Source organism: Dipteris shenzhenensis, chromosome 11 (genome assembly GCF_047967505.1).
Source record: "Dipteris shenzhenensis isolate YYH24624 ecotype China chromosome 11, Dip_SZ_1.0, whole genome shotgun sequence".
Lineage (NCBI taxonomy): Eukaryota > Viridiplantae > Streptophyta > Polypodiopsida > Gleicheniales > Dipteridaceae > Dipteris > Dipteris shenzhenensis.
Genome location: NC_141606.1, coordinates 5,871,274 through 5,892,356, shown reverse-complemented (window position 1 = coordinate 5,892,356; position 21,083 = coordinate 5,871,274). Strand labels below are relative to the sequence as shown.

The following is a 21,083-nucleotide window of genomic DNA, read 5'->3' as shown; positions in this document are numbered from 1 at the left end:
TGTTATACGTCCAACTTCCTCAAAGTCATGAGGAGCTTGGTTTAAGTAAGAACATACTTTGCCTATTCCTTCAAAACCTTTTAAGTACCTATTATTCTTTGGAAATGAAGTGCACACTCAAGTTTTTGGCCTGCCATGGGAAGGCCTTAGTGAAGGTTGTGGTTTTGAGACAGGAAAAATAAAATCATTGTTATTATTCATGCTCTCTCACTCTTAAATTATGGGTGGTGCACTTGTAGAGTAGTGATAATTTGGGGTCCCCTTGTATGACTTTTTGGCCATTCGCATTTACTCCTCTTGCACACTCTTAATCTCTTTCACCCTGGGGCCTCCAATTTTATGCTCTCTCTAGGCATTTCACTCAGAGAGAGGCATATCATTCACCTTGTTATAGGTAGAAGTTATTCTCACTTTTCTCATTGTCATTTGATTGAAATTTATCCAATTATGAAGTTTGAACATTACTTTGAAATTGCAGCTCCAAACAAGAGAGGGTGCTGTGAATATAGGTGTCCATGTTGAGGTGATTAGTGAGAAACAGGTAGAGACAATGTTACTGTAAAAGGACCTTGGCAACGCTTCTGCAGCAAGATTGAATCAAGCCAGCCGAAAGAAGTATGAAAGAGGAACTTGCTACAGAAGATGGGGGACAACCGAATCACGAAAATGAAGAACCCAAAGACAATAGCGACTCCTCCGGCAGCGACAACGCAGATCATGATGAAAATGCCTACGCTATCAACGGGGCGAAAAAGGAGGACGCGACTCCTGACGTTGAGGAGGATGAAACTCGTGAGGACTCCGTCAGTCCCGCTCGCTTTGAGCGCTTGTTTAAGAAGTTCGCACAAGAGCCTATCAAAGTTAGAGTTCATGATGTAAGGATCGAAGGTAATGTTCGAACGAAGCAATCTGTCATAGAAGCACAATTAGAACCTGTCAAAAATGTGCAAACGACGCAGGAGCTCCTTCAGGAAGTAGCTCGAGCGAATGCCCGCCTAGAAAGCATGGGTATATTTGAAAAGTGCATTATTTCCCTCGAAGTTGGTCCCGTGGAGCTTCCAGGAACAGCTAATGTGATTGTGGAGGTCGAGGAGGCAAAGAGACCGTACTCGGGTGACTTGGGGGTCTTTTCTAAGCCAGAGGTGGGTGGTTGCAATTTCGTGTAAAGTCTTGTTTGATTTTGGTTAAAATTTTATTCTGCTTGATCAGGAATCCTGTATCCCTATACGAAAAACCCATAAACTTGGAGCCTCTTAGGAATATTGAGGCTAGACCCACTTTCCAGCAGGAATCTCTGGTGATCATATGCCTTGTGTCTGATGTTGCATACGCTTGAACTTTGCAGTCATGAGAAGCTGTATATGTAATGGTGTAAATGCAGTGTTATGCTGTTTCCTGTTTAGAACTGCTTAGATGGTTCAGCTGTCTTGCACCATTTTGTTGACTATGTTCTCTTTGGCGTTTATAGACCAGAAGCTGGACGTGTGAAGGCTCTATCAAGTGGAAGAATCTGCTTGGATATGGTGAGACTTGGGATAGTACTGGGAGTTATGGCTGGGATGGTACTTCTGAAATGAGTGCTGGACTGTTCTATCCCAGATTCAAGGGTTTGCCAGCTGCATTGGTAACTCGAGCTTCACTATTCACACAGGATTGGCAGAAGTATTGCTCCTACAAAGAGCGCCTGGTGGGACTTTCTGTTGGGTTGGTATCCGATAAGCATCATGATTTAAGCTACAATCTCACATGGAGAACCTTGGAAGACCCTGATCACATGGCCTCGCGTTCAGTCCGCAGACAATTAGGTCATGCTTTACTTTCATCCATCAAGTACACCTTTAAGATTGATGAGCGAGACTCTTCCTTGAGGCCAACTAGGGGATATGCATTCAGATCGGCTACTCAACTTGCTGGAATAGGGCCTGATAGTAGGCTGCTACGTTTCATTCGTCAGGTTTGCAGTTGTTGCTGTCCCTGTACAGATAAACGGTTTGTTTACATGCGATAAAGCTTATTTTCAGGCAGTTTTTGGAGGACGGATTGTTATGGATGATTAGCTCTCTGCATCTGTTATTCATATCTGGAGCTTTGGCAATCAGGCAGTATGAAGACTTTTGTATGTGTTGCTAGGTTGTATGTGTGTATATCATATGTTTATTGTTTCATGTATGATCAGTTTGCAGGGGATGTCATACTAACTGGTCTTTCTTGTACATGATGGGGATGCCATAGAAGTTTGCAATGGGTGATGCTTATTATTTGAAAGCCACGTGTTTTGGTTTGCTTTTACATGATTCATTTAATCATGGTCATTGGTTCATTTACTGTATCTGAAATAAACCTTGCTGATGTATGCTGGATGCCCTACAACAGCCATTATTCATCGCAACTGCAAGCAAGCATCACAAGTGTTCTCAATGTTTGAAATGTTTTGCAATTGAAGTTGGGGCTTACTATCAAGGTTTTTGAGCTGTTTGTAAGAGCTTTTTCAGTCTAAAACTCTGTTTTTCTTCAGCACTTGTGTACAAGAGTGGACTCCACTCCTGAAGGCTGTAAGAAAGGGGAAGGAGAAGCAGAGAGAGAGAGAGAGAGAGAGAGAGAGAGATGTATTAACGTTGGCGGAAGGCCTCACGGGCCTATGGGACAAAGTACAAAGTACACCATAAAGGAAAAAATTCATACAAGCCTCAAAAGGCTGGAGCAAAGGGCACACTAGGGCCCTTGCTGAGAGAGAGATATTAAAGTCCTTGGGAGGCCTCACGGGCCTATGGACAAAGTACAACAAATGGACAGAAACTCATACAAGCCACTGAGGGCTGAAGCAAAGGGCACGCTAAGGCCCTTGCTGAGTGATATCATATATGCTAAAGTAAGCTATATATCTAAAAAATGAGAAGCTGAGACTTAGTACCCAAAACACGGCATGGTGGTAGCTCTCCAGTGGGCTGCAAAGATATCCTGGATCTTCGTTTGTCAGGCTGTCTCCCGCTGCAGGGCGGAGGGTGTGGTCTCCTTGACCTCTGTATCCGAAGAGCTATATCAAGAGTGATGCCTCGTCTCGGGCAGTCTCCTATGAGGAGGGTGGAGATGGGTTAGACCTTGATCCTGCACGCTTTGGTCGTTCTCCGTGGCGTGTGTGGATCGCTCGGCAGTATTGTGTCGTCTCTCTCCGCTTATCCATGCTGCTCGCATGTCTACTAACTCCTCTTCCTCCACTTCACTGTGTCCCGGAGCCGACTTGAATGCATAAAAGTCCATGACATGTCGCTGTGATCGGTCTGCCTCAATATCTTGTGGCGCTGTCAATGTTTGCTGTTGTTTGGTTTGTCGGGGGGAGAGAGAGAGAGAGAGAGAGAGAGAGAGAGAGAGAGAGAGAGAGAGATGTATCAACGTCCGCAGGAGGCCTCGCGGGCCTATGGGACAAAGTACAAAGTACACCAAAAAAGGAAAAACTCATACAAGCCTCAATGGGCTGGGGCAAAGGGTGCACTAAGGCCGTTGTTGAGTGCTCAACTGATCGAAAGAGCTCAATAGCTCGAGCAAAATCAAGTATAAATTAGATACTAATTGAAGTAGGCTGAGAGCTGGGACTCAGAACTAAAGCCCGGCACCGTGGTGGCTCGCCTGTTAGCGGCGAAAATATTTCGGATCTGTCTGTCGGTCTGTTTCACGTTGTGGTGGCGAGGGAGGGCATGGTCTCCTTGATCTCTGAACCTGCTGGGCTATGTTCAGAGTGACCCCTCGTCTATGGTCTACACCCACTGTTGGGCGGTGATGACGTCAGTGGGGATGTCATAGTAGCTAGTCCCTGCTATGTGTGATGGAGTTTATGGTTTTCAATCTTATGAGTGACTCTCGTGAGATTGAAACTGCACTATGTTGTGTTTTAAGAGGATGAGTTTGGGAATGTTCCTGGATTCATCTAGGTATATGACCCCTCGTCTCGGGCGGTCTCCCCTGACGAAAGTTGTGATAGGCCGGACCTCAATAGAGTGTGCTCTTCGTGTCGTAGGTGGTTTCTCCATCCCTATGAGTGATCCAGATTGCCCGCATATCAGCTATCTCCTTCTCCTCCACCTGCTGTGTCCTGGAGTTGACTCAAATGCATAAAAGTTTGTGACATGTCGTTGTGCCCTGTTAGCCTCTATATCCTGTAGTTTGGTCGCCTCCTGCTTCTCCCTAATATATCTAGTCGTTTGGTCCCCTCCTGCTCCTCTCTAATATGTCGTAGTAGAGCCTCCTTGTGTCGGCACATTGCAAGCAGATAGAGGCCAAGCGCACAGAAAGAAAGAAAGAAAGTCTATTAACGTCCTCGGAAGACCAAGAAGTGTTTGGGACAGCATGAAAACCACTTAGTACATCAGCTTAGGGAGGGTAGCTCCCAGGGAGTGCATAAAGCAGCTCCATTTATTTAGAGTGCCTACATTATGACTTGGAAAGAAACATAATCGGCCATACATCAGTTTAAGACTGAGAGTCTTTTGGCTTGGATTTAAACTCTTTAATGAGCGCTATGCCCTCATGGTACACTGCCCATTTCCCATCATTCCTTGCAGCCTTGAACTTAGCTAATTCTGCTGCCTTATTTTTCAATTGATCTCGTTTAAGCTCTTTAGCTATCCATATCTTAGTTCCTTTCAGCTTGTAGGATTGTCGGAGAAGCTTGACTCGTAGATCCCTCGAGTTAAGCGTAATGATAGCATGACCTTTAGACTGTAAGATATGAGTTGCTCTGGGTTCATCGTCATCATCAAGAGCATCATCCTTATCAACTGTCCAATCAATATTAGGCATGGCTACTTTGACATGTGCTTAGGTGTCGCTGAAAGAGTCTTCCTCTTTGTACCATCCTTCGGGGAGTCCCCCTATTCTAATCTTCAAAGCATTATCAAGCCTAGCTGCATGTTCTGTAATCTCTTCCTGAATGTCAGCCTTGTTAACCTTTGCATCAAACTCCACAATCACTTCCTTTTTTGCGGTCTGTACTTCAATGTGAACTAGGTCTTTGACTGTGGAGAGTAGCTGGGGGGTAGGGGGGGAAGCCTTGTAAGATTTTACAACCTCATCGATGACTTCCTGCTTGCCAGGTCCTTCTAGAACTTGAATTCTAGCTACTGCATCTGCTAGTTGCATCTTTAACTCTCTTACTTGCTCTTGTAGATAAAAAATCTGTTCATGGTGCCTAATGATGGGTCGGTCCAAACCTCCTTGTAGGTATGTATGTGCATATGGAGAGGGTGTCATAGCTGCAACGGTGGTGTATCGAGACCTGCTGCCTGAAATGATTGGGGTTGAGGGGGGGGACTTATAAGAGAGGCTCGGCCATTCCTTGCTCGCCATATCTTCTACTGCCCCTTGAGCTAACCCCCTAGCTGGGCTGGGGGTTCAGCCCAACTAGGGGTTAACCCCTGGGTTGGGTTAACCTCTGTCGAGGTTCGGTTAGGTCAGAGTTAACCTAGGCTATGTTAAGTTAGGGTTTTTTGTTTTTGAAGTGAGGCTGTTGTTAACGAAGTTGGAAGGGGGGTTGAAACTGCTGGTGGTGGCTGTTGGTTGGAACTGCTGGCGGTTGTCGGTTGGAACTGTTGGTAGCTGCCGGCGGTCTTCTAAAGAACCAAAGGAAAAGGAAAGGTTGAGGCTACGGGCGACGACGACGCGTGACGGGCGACGGGAGTTGACGACGAACGAGGCTGAGGTGACGAGCGATGGGCGAAGAGGTAACAAGGCTGAGGGTGAGGCGACGGGCGACGGGCTGAGAGAGGTTGACGGGGGATGGGCGACGGGCTGAGAGAGAGGTTGGCGGGCAACGGGCTAAGAGAGGTTGACGGGCGACAGGCTGAGAGAGGTGACGGGCTGAGAGAGGTGACGGGCAGAGAGAGAGAGAGAGAGAGAGAGAGAGAGAGAGAGAGAGAGAGAGAGAGAGAGAGTCTATTAACGTCCACTGGAGACCAGAGGGTCTATGGGACAGCAAGAAATCCTCTAGTACATCTGCTTTAGGGAGGGCACATGGCAGCTCCCAAGGAGGGCAAAAAGCAACCCCTATTATTTAGAGTACCTACATGATATTCTGGAAGAATAAACAGCCATACATCAGTTTAAGATTGAGAGTCTTTTGGTTTTGATTTAAACTCTCTGATTAGTGCTACGTCTTCACGGTAAACCGCCCATTTTCCATCCTTTCTGGCAGCCCTGACTTTAGCTAATTCAATTGCCTTAATCTTGAGTTGAGTTTGTGTAAGCTCCTCTGCTATCCATACTTTGGTGCCCTTCAGCTTGTAAGATTGTCGAAGAAGCTTGATCTGCATATCTTTTGACTTCAGTGTAAGGATTGCATGACCTCTATAGTTGCAAAATAGAAGCTGGCCTAGAGTCGTCATCCTGCTCATCATCATTCACCCATTCAATGTTGGGCAAGCTTGATTTGATCTTTGTTAATATTTCACTATATGTGTCCTCCTCTTTGTACCAATCTTCTAGGAGTCCCCCTATTCTAATCTTCAGCGCATTATCACATCTAGCTTCGTGCTTTAACATTTGCTTGAATATCATACTTACTTGCTTTGTTGTCCACTTCCACAATCACTTCCTTCTTAGCAGTTTGTACTAGTGTGAACAAGATCTTTGACTGTAGAGACTAGCTGCGGGGTAGGGGGGGAATCCTTACAAGATTTTACAGCCTCAAATTACTGCTTGCTTACCAGGCCCTTCCAGAATGTGAAGTCGGGCCTTTACTTTTTCCAGCTCCAATCGTAGCTCTCGCACTGCTTGTTGCAAATAAAAAATCTGATCCTGTTGCCCGAGGATGGGTCGTTTTGAGCCTTCTTGTTGGTAACTCTGTGCATATGGAGAGGGTGTCATGGCTGCAACTGCAGAGTACCAAGTCCTGATGGATGTTAAAGGAGTTGAGGGAGTTGAGGGGAACTTGGAGGAGAGGGTAGGGCAATCCATAATTGGCTGTATGTTGAACCCCCTGGCTTAACCTAACCCCCGGGTTGGGTTGGGGGTTTAGCCCAACTCGAGGTTAGGGAGGACAAGGACTAGGTACGGACGGAAGGTATGGAGAAGTGTTGACGGGGCGGAGGTACGAGCTGTGGTATAGACGACGAAGGATGGAGGTACGGTTGTGGTACGGAGGTGTTGTACGGATGGCGGTACGAACGGGGTGTACGGTACAGACAGAGGGGCTGTATGGGAGGCGCTATACGGACGGAGAGCTACGGGAGAGGCTGTATGGAGGTACAGATGGAGAGAAAGAAAGGCTGAGCGGAGGGGCTAGCGGGAGCGGAGGGCTAGCGAGAGAGGCTAGCGAGTGGGAGAGGTTGAGAGAGAGAGAGAGAGAGAGAGAGAGAGAGAGAGAAAAGAAAATTTATTAGAGTCTTCGGAAGACCGATGGGTGAGAGAGAGAGAGAGAGAGAGAGAGAGAGAGAGAGAGAGAGAGAGATGAAATGATATGATTGTATTAAGTCCGCTTGAGACACTTCAGCATCTATCGGACTGAACATCACTTTAAATAGTGGCTCTTACATCAAATTCTGCGCTTGAGACCCTTCATCATCTATGGGATTGGACATCACTTTAAATATATCAAAATTCTGTAGAAAAAGAAATTCATACAATGTTTTGTTATACTATAAGCACTTGCCTAGCCAATTGGTGTGTTAGGATCCATGTTCTCTAGACACCCAACAAGATCCATGGGACAAACAAGATGAAGCTAAGTAAACTACTCTCTTGTTACGGCTTTTAAGTAGCCGTGCCACTTATCACAGATTTTGAAATCAATGATTCACACTATTTGTTTCCTTACTCCAAAATATTCAATGATTACTTTCAGTGGCTCCCAATCTCACAATGTAGCTGCCAATTTGGTTTGGAGACAATTCAAAAAGTTTGTAGGGAGTAAGAGGCTACAACATCCTCTCCTAGGCACTTTTGCAGTGGAAGAGGCCTTGAGAGCTTCCATGAGCTCCTCGTTGGTGAATGGGGAATCCATCCTCTGCTCATGCCGTGCGAGACCATTGAAGGAGTGTGTGCTCACATGGACTCCCAGTTAGAGAAGACTTGAGGGGTCTCCTCTTCATACTGAAACAACAGACTGTAGAAGGCCGTGATCATCACCAAAATTTTCTGTGGGTCCGAGTGAATATGACCGCTCGTCCCAAAGCCACTGAAGCTGCGGATGGAGGGCCAGGGTCGCTGCGGATGGAGGGCCAGTGGTCTGGGAAAACTACCTAGTCATCCTATGACCCACTGCATCATGGAGGAGTGGTGAAAGAATTCTGCTCTGCGGATCTCGTGGCCTAGAGGTCAAGGCATGCGCCTCTCGTACTGATTTGCAAGCCACTAGGACGCCTCTACAACACCATTCCTTTGAATTGCTGTTGTTGCAGAGCTGGCCCATGCTTCATGAGGGGGCGTAGTTGGCTGCTGCCAAATCTCTGCTATGGCTTGCTGCACCTTTTCCTCCTGCAAAAGGGCTCTAGGTGAAGCACTATCGGTGAGTGGTTTGACATTGTTGTCCCAGTTAAGATGCCTGTGACTCCTCCCTTGTGCACCGCCAGTCCCCAAATCTGTCGAGACGCTTGTGTAACACGTCATGATGCCTTTGCCGAATGAGTAGCTGATGCTGCTTGGGAGTTGGGAAAACTCTAGGGCCGTGTCGTCTGCAAACAATGAATCCAAGAAGTTCTTGTCTTGACGGATTGGCGAGCACATCCCACAAGGCCGGCCTTATGAGATCTCAAAAAGTAGCCCAAGACCTTTGCCACAAACAAAAACAAGAAGGGGGCCAAAGGGCAGTGTGGCGTTCCTGAATGGAGAGCGAGAAGGCCTCTCTCGTGTGACCTACCATTAGCATCCGGCTGGTGCTACATACGTACATGGCAGAGGTCTCGGGTACCCACTGCTCTCAGAAGCCTAATATTCCCATGGTCCCCTCCAAAAAGACCTTGTTCACCCTATTCCATGCCTTCTTACAATCCAAGAGTAAAGTTGTAAGCGGTTGAGCCTCTTGACACGCCCACACCGTGGCTTCCCAAAAACTGAAGATGACTCCTCTCCTAGACAAAGTTTGTCCTTGTGTCGTGAATGATGTCGGGGAGGTGTGGGCACAACCACAAACTCAAGACCTTGATTTGTAGTGTCTAAGAGAGTAATTGGGTGCCACTGTTGAATGTTGATCGCCTCCCCTTGGGATTGGACAAATCCACCCATGGGGGGAGAGATTATAAGGCAGCTAGCTGCCTTGAGTAAAAATTCTCTAGAAATGCCAGGCACAGTGGGGTGGCCACATAAAATTTCTCCTGAAATGCTAGGCACATTAAGAGCGGGGAGACACCATCTTTCCTTGGGCACTTTTGTCGGGATGGCCTTGAGGGCCTCAAAAAGATCCTTGTTTGTGAAGGGGGTTTCTAATTGCCTCATCACACTCAAAGAGAGCACAGAAGGATGTGGGTCCACACCTCCTTCCTTGTTGTGCATGTATTTATGGGGTGTCCTCTTCTGCCTAGAAAAGCTGACTAAAGAAAGTGGTGCTGCCCTTGTCACGCAGCCTTTGAAGCTGTGCACCAATTTGCGGACCCGTTGTCTGAAAAAACCAGCTCATGATCCTGACCCCTTGTTATACCTAACTAGCCCATGAGGAATGGTATGAGTACTCTGCCATTCTGGCCTCTAGAATCTCCTAACTATCCGAGTGAAGCTGCCCAGCTGTGCACCAACTAAATGCGGACCTTTATTTGAAAAAACCGGCTCACCATCCTGTCCCTTGCTATACCTAACGAGCCTATGAGGAATAGCACAAGTACTTTGCCCTTTTGGCCTCAGTCTCGTAGAGGGTCAACTGAGTGCTTTCATATTTAATTGTCAATCAAGGGGAGTTGGGCTTTTGCTCCCTCAACCTCTTTATGGATGCCAAGTCTCTCTTAAGGTCTTCTCTCTCGACTGTATAGCCTCTCTGCGTCTCAAAGTCTGGGCCTGCATCTCTGTGCTACTCCTCTGAATGGCCTTCGTTGTCCAATAGAGCCTAGCCATCTTGGGGATAGGCCTTATCTACGATTGGTATCTGAACGATGGTGTGCTGGACCTCCTCCTCTTGAAATAATGCGTCTGGAATCCTCACTCCATGCTGCGGGAAATCTGCTTGAGGCTGTTCCAAATGCATGTGATGGGAGAATGGTTAGACGACCTACCAAGATGCCTGCGGATCCCTCCTTTATGCAGAGCCCAATCAATCACCAATGTAGGATCTATCTACCTACTCTAGCAGATCGTCTGTGTGTCTTTGACCAAAGGAGAAGAAGAGGCTACCTGGGAGCCTAGTAAATTTGGGCTCTTGCCAAGTATCTCAACCTCGGATGGAAAAAATAAATTGTTCCCTGGTGTCTCTCTCCATTGTTGACATGAAAGAGAAGGACTCCCCTCTTTGCTTATCGTTCTTGAACTCTAGATTGTTGTGCAATCTCCTCCAACGATCCAGGAGTCCACCTTAGGAAGAAAATCTATGAGCTACCTCCCGAAAGGGCCCCTCTGTTGGGGACATGACGGTGCATAAACATTGAGGACCCCATATGGAGATCCCCTACCCAAATTGCTCGTCCACACAGCTTTACCTCCTATCAGCTCGTCCTTGTAAAAAATCTCCAAAGCTAAGGCCTTGCCCACAAAGGTGCAAACTCTTCCATTGTGTCCTAGTGCTGGGGACCTGTCAAAGTCATCACAATTTTTAGTTGAATTACTCAATAAATTAAGAATTTTAAATAGCCATTATTTTGAGATGAACATCCACACAAATATCTTTGAGATGAACATCCACACAAATATCATTCAAATTTCACACAAAGGGTCGAGAAGAGAAGAGTCCGGCATTCGGGGGTGTGTGAATGAGGTACACATTCTACTTGGGCTGATCCCAGGTGTATTTCTTTATTACAATGATGCTTAGCTTCAATTACAATAGTAATGCAGACCCTTCGGATAGAACCCAAGGTAACCTAGAAATCCTAAGACATGAATAAGCAGTCTAAAACTTATACAATGATGTGCCTGATGAATGAAAATTGGGAGAAGTCAATACATAAAACTATAGAAAGCAACCACTGGCAGCCCTGATAAAAACCTGGTGAAGAGAGATCCAAAATCTGCCAATCTCAGCAAAAGATTTATGAAATTATTGTATAGGCACAAACCTGTCTCTCAATTTTTTGACCCGGGTATGGCAAAACAGCAAGCTGAAAGCAGAATTCCAGCAAATCGTCAAGTTGGATAGTAGAAGGAGATTATGGAGCAGTAGAAAAGTGAAGGAAAGTTGCTAGAGTGCAAACGGACAGCAAGGAAGGTGGATAGGAAGAGGGTGAATTAGCAAGGAGTAGCAAGGAGAGTGTGCGAATTTGCAAGAGAGAGCAATTAGACTGCTTAGAACTCATTCCAATTTTCTTATACATCTTGGGTGAAAATAGAAAGCTTAGAAAGCAAAAAAAACAGGTCGAAAAAGCTATGAAAAGCTGGAAAAACGATTTTTAATAGCTTATTTTCTAATTGTAGTATTTGATTGGTCATTCTAGGTTAGAAGAGGTTTTAGGAGTTATTTTAATCCTTTAATTAGGTCTGTTCAAAATTTTGGCTCTACCCATTAATTAAATTAATAGGCCTAGAACAAATGCACATCCTAGGTTTGCTAGGCTCATAACTTGACTTAGACAACTCAGAAGTTACTCAAGCTCAAGCCATCCTTTAGACCGCTCTATCTAATGTGCATGTGAGTGATCAAGGTGCTAGACCCAATGCTCAAAGATAAGGGGTTCTGAAAATCACATCCACCTCACGGTTAAACACTACATGATCTTCTGCCCTCATTAAACCAAGCACCAGTGCCCAACGCACCAAGGCTCACCCTGAAGCCAGTTTGAAGGTGTTAGAAATAAATCTTGGATGTTGGAGACCCATCGAGTGTTAGAAAACTTTTGTGGATGATGCTCTGAGAAGATGTGGAGACCCATCGAGTGTTAGAAAACTTTTGTGGATGATGCTCTGAGAAAATGTGGATGTGCAGAGCATCATCAGTCTTGTACATCGTGTTGATAACTTAGTATTAGGTGGAGGGTGATCCGGTAGGAAATAGTCAAATGACTCTAACTTCACTGATGTGAAGTCCACCTCATTCACTAGCTTCCAACATCCTGTCACTAGATGCGACTATCATGGATCCATCACCATATTGTAGATGGTGTAAACAAGATCGTACTAAAGGTGGGAAAAGTAATCCAACATTGGGGAACTTCAGAAGATCCAACAAAGCTCCTGCGAGCCCTCTCCCTCCCTCCCGCAGCCTCTACCTCACCTTGCTCACCCCCGCCTCGGCCGCCCTCACCCCCTCGCCTCTCCGCCCTCGACCCTCGCCGCCCCTCGCCTCACCCCCCCACCTCCCGTCTCACCCCCTCGCTGCGCCCTCCGCCCCCCCTGCCTCGCCCCTCCGCCTCACCTCTCCCCCTCGCTACGCCCTCCCCCACCCCTCGCTTCGCTCCCCACCCGCCCTCGCTCCCTCGCTACGCCCCTCCCCCTCGCCTCGTTCTCCACCCGCCCCTCCCTCGCCCCTCGCCTCGCTCTCCACCTCGCCCTCGCAACGCCTCCCCCGCCCCTCACCACGCTCCCCACCCGCCTGCCCCTCGCCCCTCTCGCCCTTCCGCCCCGCCACCTTGCCCCTCCTGCCCTTCCGCCCCGCCCCCCCCGCCATTCCGCCCCGCCCCGCCCCACCTCAGCCGTCCCCCGCCCTCGCCTCTTCACCCCCCCCGCCCTCCATCCTCCGCCCCCACCCCCGCTCCCTCCGCCTCCTGGCCTCCCGCCCTCGCTTCCACCGCCATCCCTCCCCCTCACCTTCGCCCCCTCCCTCCACTCCCGCCTCCGCCCTCCGCCTTCGCCCCCGCCTGCGCCTCCGCTTCCCCCACCCGACCCGCTTCGTCCCGTTTCGCCTCACCCTTCTTCATCACACCCAGGCTCCACCCCGCTCGTCTATCCCCCCCCCCCCCCCCCCCTTTTTTGGGTGGCAGCCTCTTCTTCATCGGAGGTCTCGTAGTTTGTCTTGGCGGTATGGCGGCTCCCTGCCCGGAACCGGAGGCCCAGTCGGACCCTCCCTCTCCAGATGCCTACCGCGTTATCTTGACAGAGCAACAATCGTCTCGGGTACAGGAGGTTGCCAATGAATTTGCCCTTACCTCTGTCTATGGCAGAGTCATTGGACATTCCCCCTCCAGATCAACCATCAGGGACTGGCTCCAGGCCACTCTCATGCTAGAGGACAGCCACATTGAGGAGGTGGCCCTTATGGGAAGGGGCATCTTCTGGCTCAAACTCTCTACTGCGAAAGCGGCGAGCAACCTGATTGCTGGTTCCCCCACATCTGTGGATGGAAAGATCATTATGATAGTCCCTTGGTACCGTGGATTTAGTGCAGCAGATTTTGATGCTCGTTTCCGCATACCTCGCCACCCAGTGACGCTAGTTTTTCCAGGCCTTGCTGCTGAGCTGCGGCCGATTGTCAGGGACCTGGGCTCCCACTTTGGCTGGGTTATGCATGACACTTTCGCCGACGCGGTTACTACGGCAGGAGCCCCTCGAGTCCGTGTGGCTGTGGCGGACCCTGCGTCTCTCCTTGCAGTGATTGAGATCGTGACAGATGCCGGCAGCATTACCCAGAGCATGGTAGTCACAGGACAGCCAAGCCAGTGCTTGAGGTGTCACGGCTTTGGGCACCTTGCTGCTGTTTGTCCACGATTCTCCAGTTCCTCTCGGCCCCCCCGCCCCCTCCCCCTCCCCCTCCCCCTCCCTCTCCGCCCCCCCCTCCTCCGGGCAGCCACGTCAGGAGGAGCAGAGGCAGCTGGAGTCCGGTCCAGAGATAGCTGGCGGTTGGACTGAGGTTAGAAGGAAAAGAGGAAAGAATAAGAAGATTTCCAAAAAAGGCAAGGAGGCAGAGGTTACCCAACCTGCAGTAGCGCCTCAGAGACCTGACAGGCAGCCGCCCCAGGGTCCTGGGAGAGCTCCTTCTTCGAAGGTAGCCCGCCCTCCACAGCCTCAGGTCCCCCTCTCTGCCGCTCCCTAGCCCCCTTCCACTCAGTCCCAGCCCCTTCCCCAGGCGCACCCCCTCTTCCCGACCCGCAGCATCAGCCCCCGCCTCTTCCTCTTTAGTCTCCTCCTCTTCCTTCTCAGCCCCAGTCCCAGGTGCAGCCCCCCCCGCCCCCCCCGCCTCTCTCAGCTCTTCTGCAGTGTCAGCTGTACCGATGGTTCCCCAGCGGCGGGCAGCCCCCACTCCCCCTCCTCCACACCCCCCACTAGTCGCCTCCGTGGAGTCTGAGTTGCGTACCCCCCAGCCACCTCCCCCTTCCCCTCCACAGGTTGGTCACCCTGAATCTACACCACCACTGGAGCAGTCTTCCCTGTTTGCTAGCCCCTCAGTTGCAGACTCTGGTGGGCCTCAGCTTCAGGAGAGAGAGCTTCCCTGCGACTTCTACAGATCTGGCCCCTGGGACTACTTGGATGTGGCCGACCTTGGGACCTTTCCTGCTTGTCTCGACATCAGTATCTTCCTGCTCCGTAAAGGGGCGGATGGGAAGATCGCAGCCTTGGCCCCGAGGGATGGCCCTAGCTTTGCTTTCACATTCCTCAGCGACGGCACCGAGACTTGGACAGACGACTCGGTCTGGGAGGCTCTCAGAGAGCAGACGCACGCTCAGGTTTGCTCCTGGATAGGCCCGTCCGGTGGACAGCTTCTCGAGACTCAGTGGTCTGAGGGTGACGTGCGCCTGCGGTGGTGTTGCGCCGCCAAACGCTTCAGATTGATTGTGATCCTTAGGCCCCCTCTGTCGTGGCCCCTCCCCCAGGATGTCAGAGCCTGGACCCCTCAGAAACTCCAAGCCTTCTACGGGAGGACTACTTCAGAGATCTCGGGTTGGCTCGAGAAAGCATTTGTTCATGGTACTAAAGGCCTTACGCCTTTGCTAAAGGTGTTGAAGAACGGGCAGGACGATCCCGCCTCCCCCTCCAAACCCTCTCATAAGCGTCAGCGCCTCCATTCCGACATGTCAGCTTCTTCATCGACATCTGCCGCGAGCAGACAGTTGTTCGCAACCTACCAGTCCTCACCATGAGCCTACACCTTGTCTCCTGGAATGTGAACGGGTTTCATTCTTCTGGCACCCGTGGTCCTAGGAAGCTCATCTTGAGACAGGAACTTCAGCCAGCAGTGATTGGTTGCTTGGATATACTTCTGCTCCAGGAGCACAAGCTTTCTGTGGCTCATTCCCGTAGTTGCGGGAAGATTCTCCCTGGACGCTCTCACACTTATTGGGAGCCCTCGATCGGCGCACAGGGGAGGAGTGGCGGTGTCTGTACTTCTGTGTGCGAGCAGTTAGCCCAGGGAGTTTTTGGTCATGGTACGTTGATTTCAGGCCGTGCCCTTTGGGTAGGCCTCGAGTTGGAGGGTTCCAAAATAGGGATCCTCAACATCTATGCTCCCACAGACCTCCGATGCAGAGCCACCTTCTGGAGGACACTTACAGGGATTCTCCCAGACATGGATTCCTGGATTGTTGGAGGTGACTTCAACAATCTGGAGACCTTAGAGGACCAGCAGGGCCGAGGACCAGAGTTTACAGGTATGGCTCAGGCAGAGCAGTCCGCTTGGGACTCCTTTATCTTCGCGACGGGAGGTAGGGACAGCTGGAGAGACCCGTCCTTCCGCCGTTGGCACGGGAGCTTGGACTTCTCGTGGGGCTTCCGCAGGGAAGGAGGCAGACTCCTGGAGAGACTGGATAGATTTTATGTCAGTGATTGGGCCATCAGCAGAGGCGGTCAGGCGGGTATAGTGCCAGGGACGACACTTTCTGACCACGCGCCTGTGCTCTTATCATTAGATTCGGCAGCTCAGTCCCTTCCTCCCCGCTCGTGCCGGATTCCCGACTCCATCTTCTTGAGGGAGGACGTGCGCAGTAGTATCGGTGAAGGTGGGAAAAGTAAGTCATAATGAAATGTTAAAGTCATCTAAAGATCACAAATCACATAGAAGGTGATAGATCACTCTAAAGGTGATATATATTGGAGGTGACGTAGACTATACTGAAGATGTCATGGGCACATTGAAGGTGTCATGTGCTAGCAATGTAAATAGTGTAGTCACACTGAAGGTGACAAAAGCTATACTAAAGATATCATACATGGTGATCACCCATGCTAAGTGCTCTGAACTGTGAATAACCATACATGCAGCACTTGTAGAAGATAGCCAGGCAAGGTGTGATGTCTTGTCACATGAACTCAACAAAGAAAACTCACATGTATGGTCAGTAAACATATGATCATAATAAATGCAAATAGATATCGAGTAATGATCCAAAAAATGTGTGAGAAAGGTATACAGGACTAAATCTCTAGGCCATGTTCTGAAGTAAGCATCTGCGTCTTGTGATGTCCATTGCTGAGTACAAGTGGTCTTGGATCATCAGAACATCTATCAATCGCCCAGAAGGGGCCGCCACAACCTTGTCTCAAGATTAAATGTTGGGGCTGCTGACGCACCTAGTAGTGAAAACCCTGCCCATTTCAGCTCCCTACTGTCCAATTTATTGGGAGGATTGAGGGTAGGAGAACAACGCCCTCCTAAAGCTAGAGGCTTGCGAATAAATGCTCTCAGCGGTCCACCTTGGCTGTGGGTTGGAGGGTGAGTCTTCCCAATCTGTTTGTCACCTCGAAAGAGGTAGTCCAGAACTAGAAAAGGGGGTGAGCCTTGGCTCCCTTGGAGGAACTGGGGAGTCAGAGGGAAGATCAGGCGCTCCTAGCCGGGTTTTAGGGGAGGAATTGTCACGTCTTGCGGCCTTGTTAGAGGTACTACCTAGCTTCAGTTGCCCCCTCCTCCACTCAAGAGTGAGGGGGCGTGTGTGCCCCCAACTAAGATCCTCTTCTTGAAGGAAGGGGACTCTCATCAGGTATCTCTTCCCCTTGCCTTTGTCTTAATTGTGTGGTGGAGGAGGGGCAATGACATTGGGTGACGGCCTCTGCCTCGCAACTTGGTTTAGCCCTCTTTTTGCATTTTTCTTTGCATGTTTTCTTGTCCTCTTGTTCTAGACCAGGATGCAAGCCATTCTTGTAGGAACCTTTGGAATGCGAAGCTTGCACCGTCGGTGCTGGAGGAAGGTGGTGTCGTGCTGCTACCTGACTTCCTCTGTTGGAGGTCAACATCTCCTGATCTCACTTAGAGAGAGAGGGCCAACGCTTGTGGGTGTGCCTGCCCTCGTGAGGTTAGGCTAGTCCAGAGAGAGGGCCTTGTTGTGGGTGTGCCCGCACTCCATGAGGATAGAATAGGAGCAAGGTTGGGAGCCCACCTAGGCACATGTGCATACCAGGTCCTTGTGGGAGTTCCAGCTGAAACCAGCCTCAACAACGTAGAGGGTGGTAGGATCCACTTAATTACAACATACATAGTAAATTGATGAGTAAATATGCACCACAAAACAAATCACAAGAGAGCTAGAGCGCTCCTACTCAGAAACAAGGACATCGATTGGCCCCAAACGTTGGCGCCGCTTGCGGTATTTATTTAACATTCATTTGAAGCCAAGCGGCTGATTACAAAAGTCTCCGGGAAGCTGCACCACAAGCAAACCAACGCCCACAGACTCCCTGTCCAGCCCACCTTGTAATTCCCTGCTCAACTTCAAAGAGTGAATGGCATCCAATCACTAGACAATCTTGTATCCTCAGCCAACCAAAGCATGCAACAGAGACCCCATTAGCATCCATTGTCTGAACCACTCCTGCAATTGCACATCCAAGTGCCTAACCAGCCAAACACGGCTGAACAACTGCAAGACAAAGCCCTCAACAGCTGAACTCTGGTGCAATCAAACAACCAAACACTCCCAACGGGTTGCCTTAGTCTATAGCCTCCCTGGCCACTGCCCAACAGCATAAATCAACCCTTCTTTGCGAGGAAAGAAACCCAAACGCAATAACTAGCCAGCAACCAATCAAGGAACGGCAAAAGCAGGCCAAAAAGCAAGCCTCCTTCTACCTAGTATCCACAGAGCTAGGTCACTGAGGCTAGAAAACCCAAGATCTTGTAGAGAAAAGCTGATAAGCTGCAGATAACAAATACGTATAACATTGCAAACCAAGCGACTGGTACACCCAATGTGACTAGTACACCACGTACATCGCGGCCAACGATGCACGACATAGACCACTTCCAGGAATTGCGCATTCGGAATCAAGGTCTAGGGGAATCCATTTTCTTTTTGTCGAAACCACATGACAAAAAAGAGCATTCCCATCTTGTCGAATCCTCACGACAAGAATAACATGCATATTTTACCGAAACCTCATGGCAAAAATAGCATTCTTATTTTTGTCGAAACCTCATGACAAAAATAGCTATCTCATTTAGTCGAAACCTCATGACAAAAGAGCATCCAAAAGTAGCAGGGAAAACACCATCCTGCAAACCGTATACATAATCCAGAATCAGATGCCAAAAAGAATGGCGGACTCTGCCATACAAAATTCTTTTTACAAGTACCTGTATACTGCGCTACATAAAACCAGCCGTAACAACCCGCTGTGAAATTGGGAACTCTTGCCCTTCGGAACATTTTGTGGCTCATCCGTGTCACTAGCCGGCTCCTTCTTCATACGGTTGGGACAATCTCTATACCGATGTCCCTCCTCTTTGCAAATAAAACATTTGCCAGCTTCATATAAAGCGCGGCGTTCCTCTGGAGACAAACGATTACGTTCATCCTTTTGACGATTACCTTTTCTATCATACTTATCCCCACGAGATCCATTCTTAGATTCTTGCTTCTGTAACCCATGAGTCCTCCCCTGCATCAAAGCATATGCGGTGCTAGCATGCTCGATAAGCTGAGACATGTTGGAGACTTGAGTCTTCGTGCAGTAGTCTCTCAACTCCTTAGGCAGCCCGCAACAATATTTCTCCACCTACTCAGTGAAAGGAACAAGCTGGTAGGAGCTAACGGGCAACAAAGTCGTCCAAAACTTGCTGTTATACTCCTCTAAATTGCGGCAATTAATGGAATTCAGCTCATGCCAAGTAGTCATGATATCTACTTCAAAAGTCGTGGTAAGCCACGCAGTCGAAAACACCTGCTTGAAACCTACACACGTGTTTGGTGCGGTGTTTTGCATAAGCATAGTGGTCCACCACTGAAGTGCATTCCCCTTTAGGAAACTAGTAGCCCGGCGTACCTTGGATGACTCTGTGAAATTCCCTCCTATGTAGGCTGCATTGAACTGCTGCAAAAAGGTCAAGGCCTTAAGTTTATCCTGCACCCCACTAAATGTCTCAAATTTCACGGCTGCACTTGCCTCTTTAAAGTCCTTCAACTTCCCTTGAGGTGCCGAATTATCATCAACAGGTGCTTGGGCAAACGGGACAGCAGCACTCACTCTATGCCCCACACTACCAGCATTAGGAAAAGCTGTATTATTCAGACCAGCACCCAAATTTTGCATATTTCCCAAAGCAAGGTTACCTGTTGCTGCATTAGGCATACCTGTTTGCATCCCTAGGGCTGCTCCAACATTGGCAGACATCATGTTCTGTCCCATGGGCTGTAAATTGGGCTGTAAACTAGGCTGAAACCCAACTGTTTGATTAGCAGGTATTCCTGAAAATTGGGCTTGTGGGCTGACCACAGCTTGAAACGATTGGCCCCAAACGTTGGTGCCCCTCGCGGTACTTATTTAACATTCATTTGAAGCCAAGCGGCTGATTACAAAGGTCTTTGGGAAGCTGCACCACAAGCAAACCAATGCCCATAGACTCCCCGTCCAGCCCACCTTGTAATTCCTTGCTCAACTTCAAACGGTGAACGGCATCAAGTAAGACAATCCTGTATCCTCAGCCAACCAAAGCATGCAACAAAGACCCCAATAGCATCCACTGTATGAACCACTCCTGCAATTGCACATCCAAGTGCCTAACTAGCCAAACGCGGCTGAACAACTACAAGACAAAGCCCTCAACAGCTGAACTCTGGTGCAATCAAACAATTAAACACTTCCCAACGGGTTGCCTTAGTCTATAGCCTCCTTGGCCACTACCCAACAGCATAAATCAACCCTTAACTAGCCAGCAACCAATTAGGGAAGGGCAAAAGCAGGCCAAAAAGCAAGCCTCCTTCTATTGAGTATCCATAGGCTAGAAAACTCAAGATCTTGCAGAGAAAAGCTGATTCCGCCCTGGCACAGCCCAGAAGCAGCCTAGAATAGAACACCCACGCTTGGAAAGATACCAAAACCAGCCACAACACCCAGAAAGCTCCAGAAATCAAGTCGAAATCTCTTGCAGAGCCTGAAAGCCTGAAAAATCAAGTCGCAGTTCCCCGGGGTAGCCTGGTCAAGTCCAGAACTCTTGGAACAGCCCTAGAACCAATCGCAAGCACTTGGAACAGCTTGGAAGAGCCCAAAAGCAAATTGCAAACTGGAACAAACATCTTGGCAGAAATCGCCACCTGCAATAGGCTCCTGGATCAATTGCGATTTGCTCTGGCAGGCCCTGGATCACCTGGAACTGGCTCTTGGGTAAAAACGAATTTCCCTGGCAGGCCCTTGATCACCTGAAACTGGCCCTTCGGTAAAAACGAACTTCCCTGGCAGGCCTTGGATGATGGATCACCTGAAACTGGCCTCTGGGTAAAAACGAATTCCCCTGGCAGGCTCTGGAACCTCTTGGTAAAAAGCGATTTGACTCTAGCAGCACCTGGCAGGCACTGGCAGCTCCAAACTGATGATCTGGCTCCTCTGGAATTGATTTGGCTAATTGCCCCTAAAAGAAGGGCTTCCCCCTCCCTTTTAAAGCCCTAGGCTCCAAAAAGCAATGTTTTTTTATTGCACCACCCATTTGGCCCCTAAAAGCAGTTTTTTAATTGCACCATTGTTTTGGCCTCCCTGTTGCACACTTTGGCCCTAGGAATTAATTGCCTAGTAAGTGAGCGCACATTCACTATTTCCAAGGGCCCACTAGGAATTTTAATTCCCCAAGTCCCGCCCCATGGGTGGACCCTTGCGTCCTAGAGGCTCAA

At 49.1% G+C, this 21,083-nt stretch overlaps 1 protein-coding gene across 1 annotated transcript in view; it reads left to right on the top strand.

Annotated features, from left to right (window-relative positions):
* Window positions 1–329: 329 nt before the first annotated feature.
* Window positions 330–21,083, top strand: part of LOC147896537 (uncharacterized) — a 38,856-nt gene continuing 18,102 nt past the window's right edge. Inside the window, exons 1-3 of the mRNA XM_087381990.1 lie at window positions 330–394; window positions 479–1,142; window positions 1,469–1,954. Coding sequence (XP_087238116.1) covers window positions 618–1,142; window positions 1,469–1,954 — 1,011 coding nt within the window. The 5' untranslated portion in view covers window positions 330–394; window positions 479–617. The remainder of the gene's footprint in view (window positions 395–478; window positions 1,143–1,468; window positions 1,955–21,083) is intronic.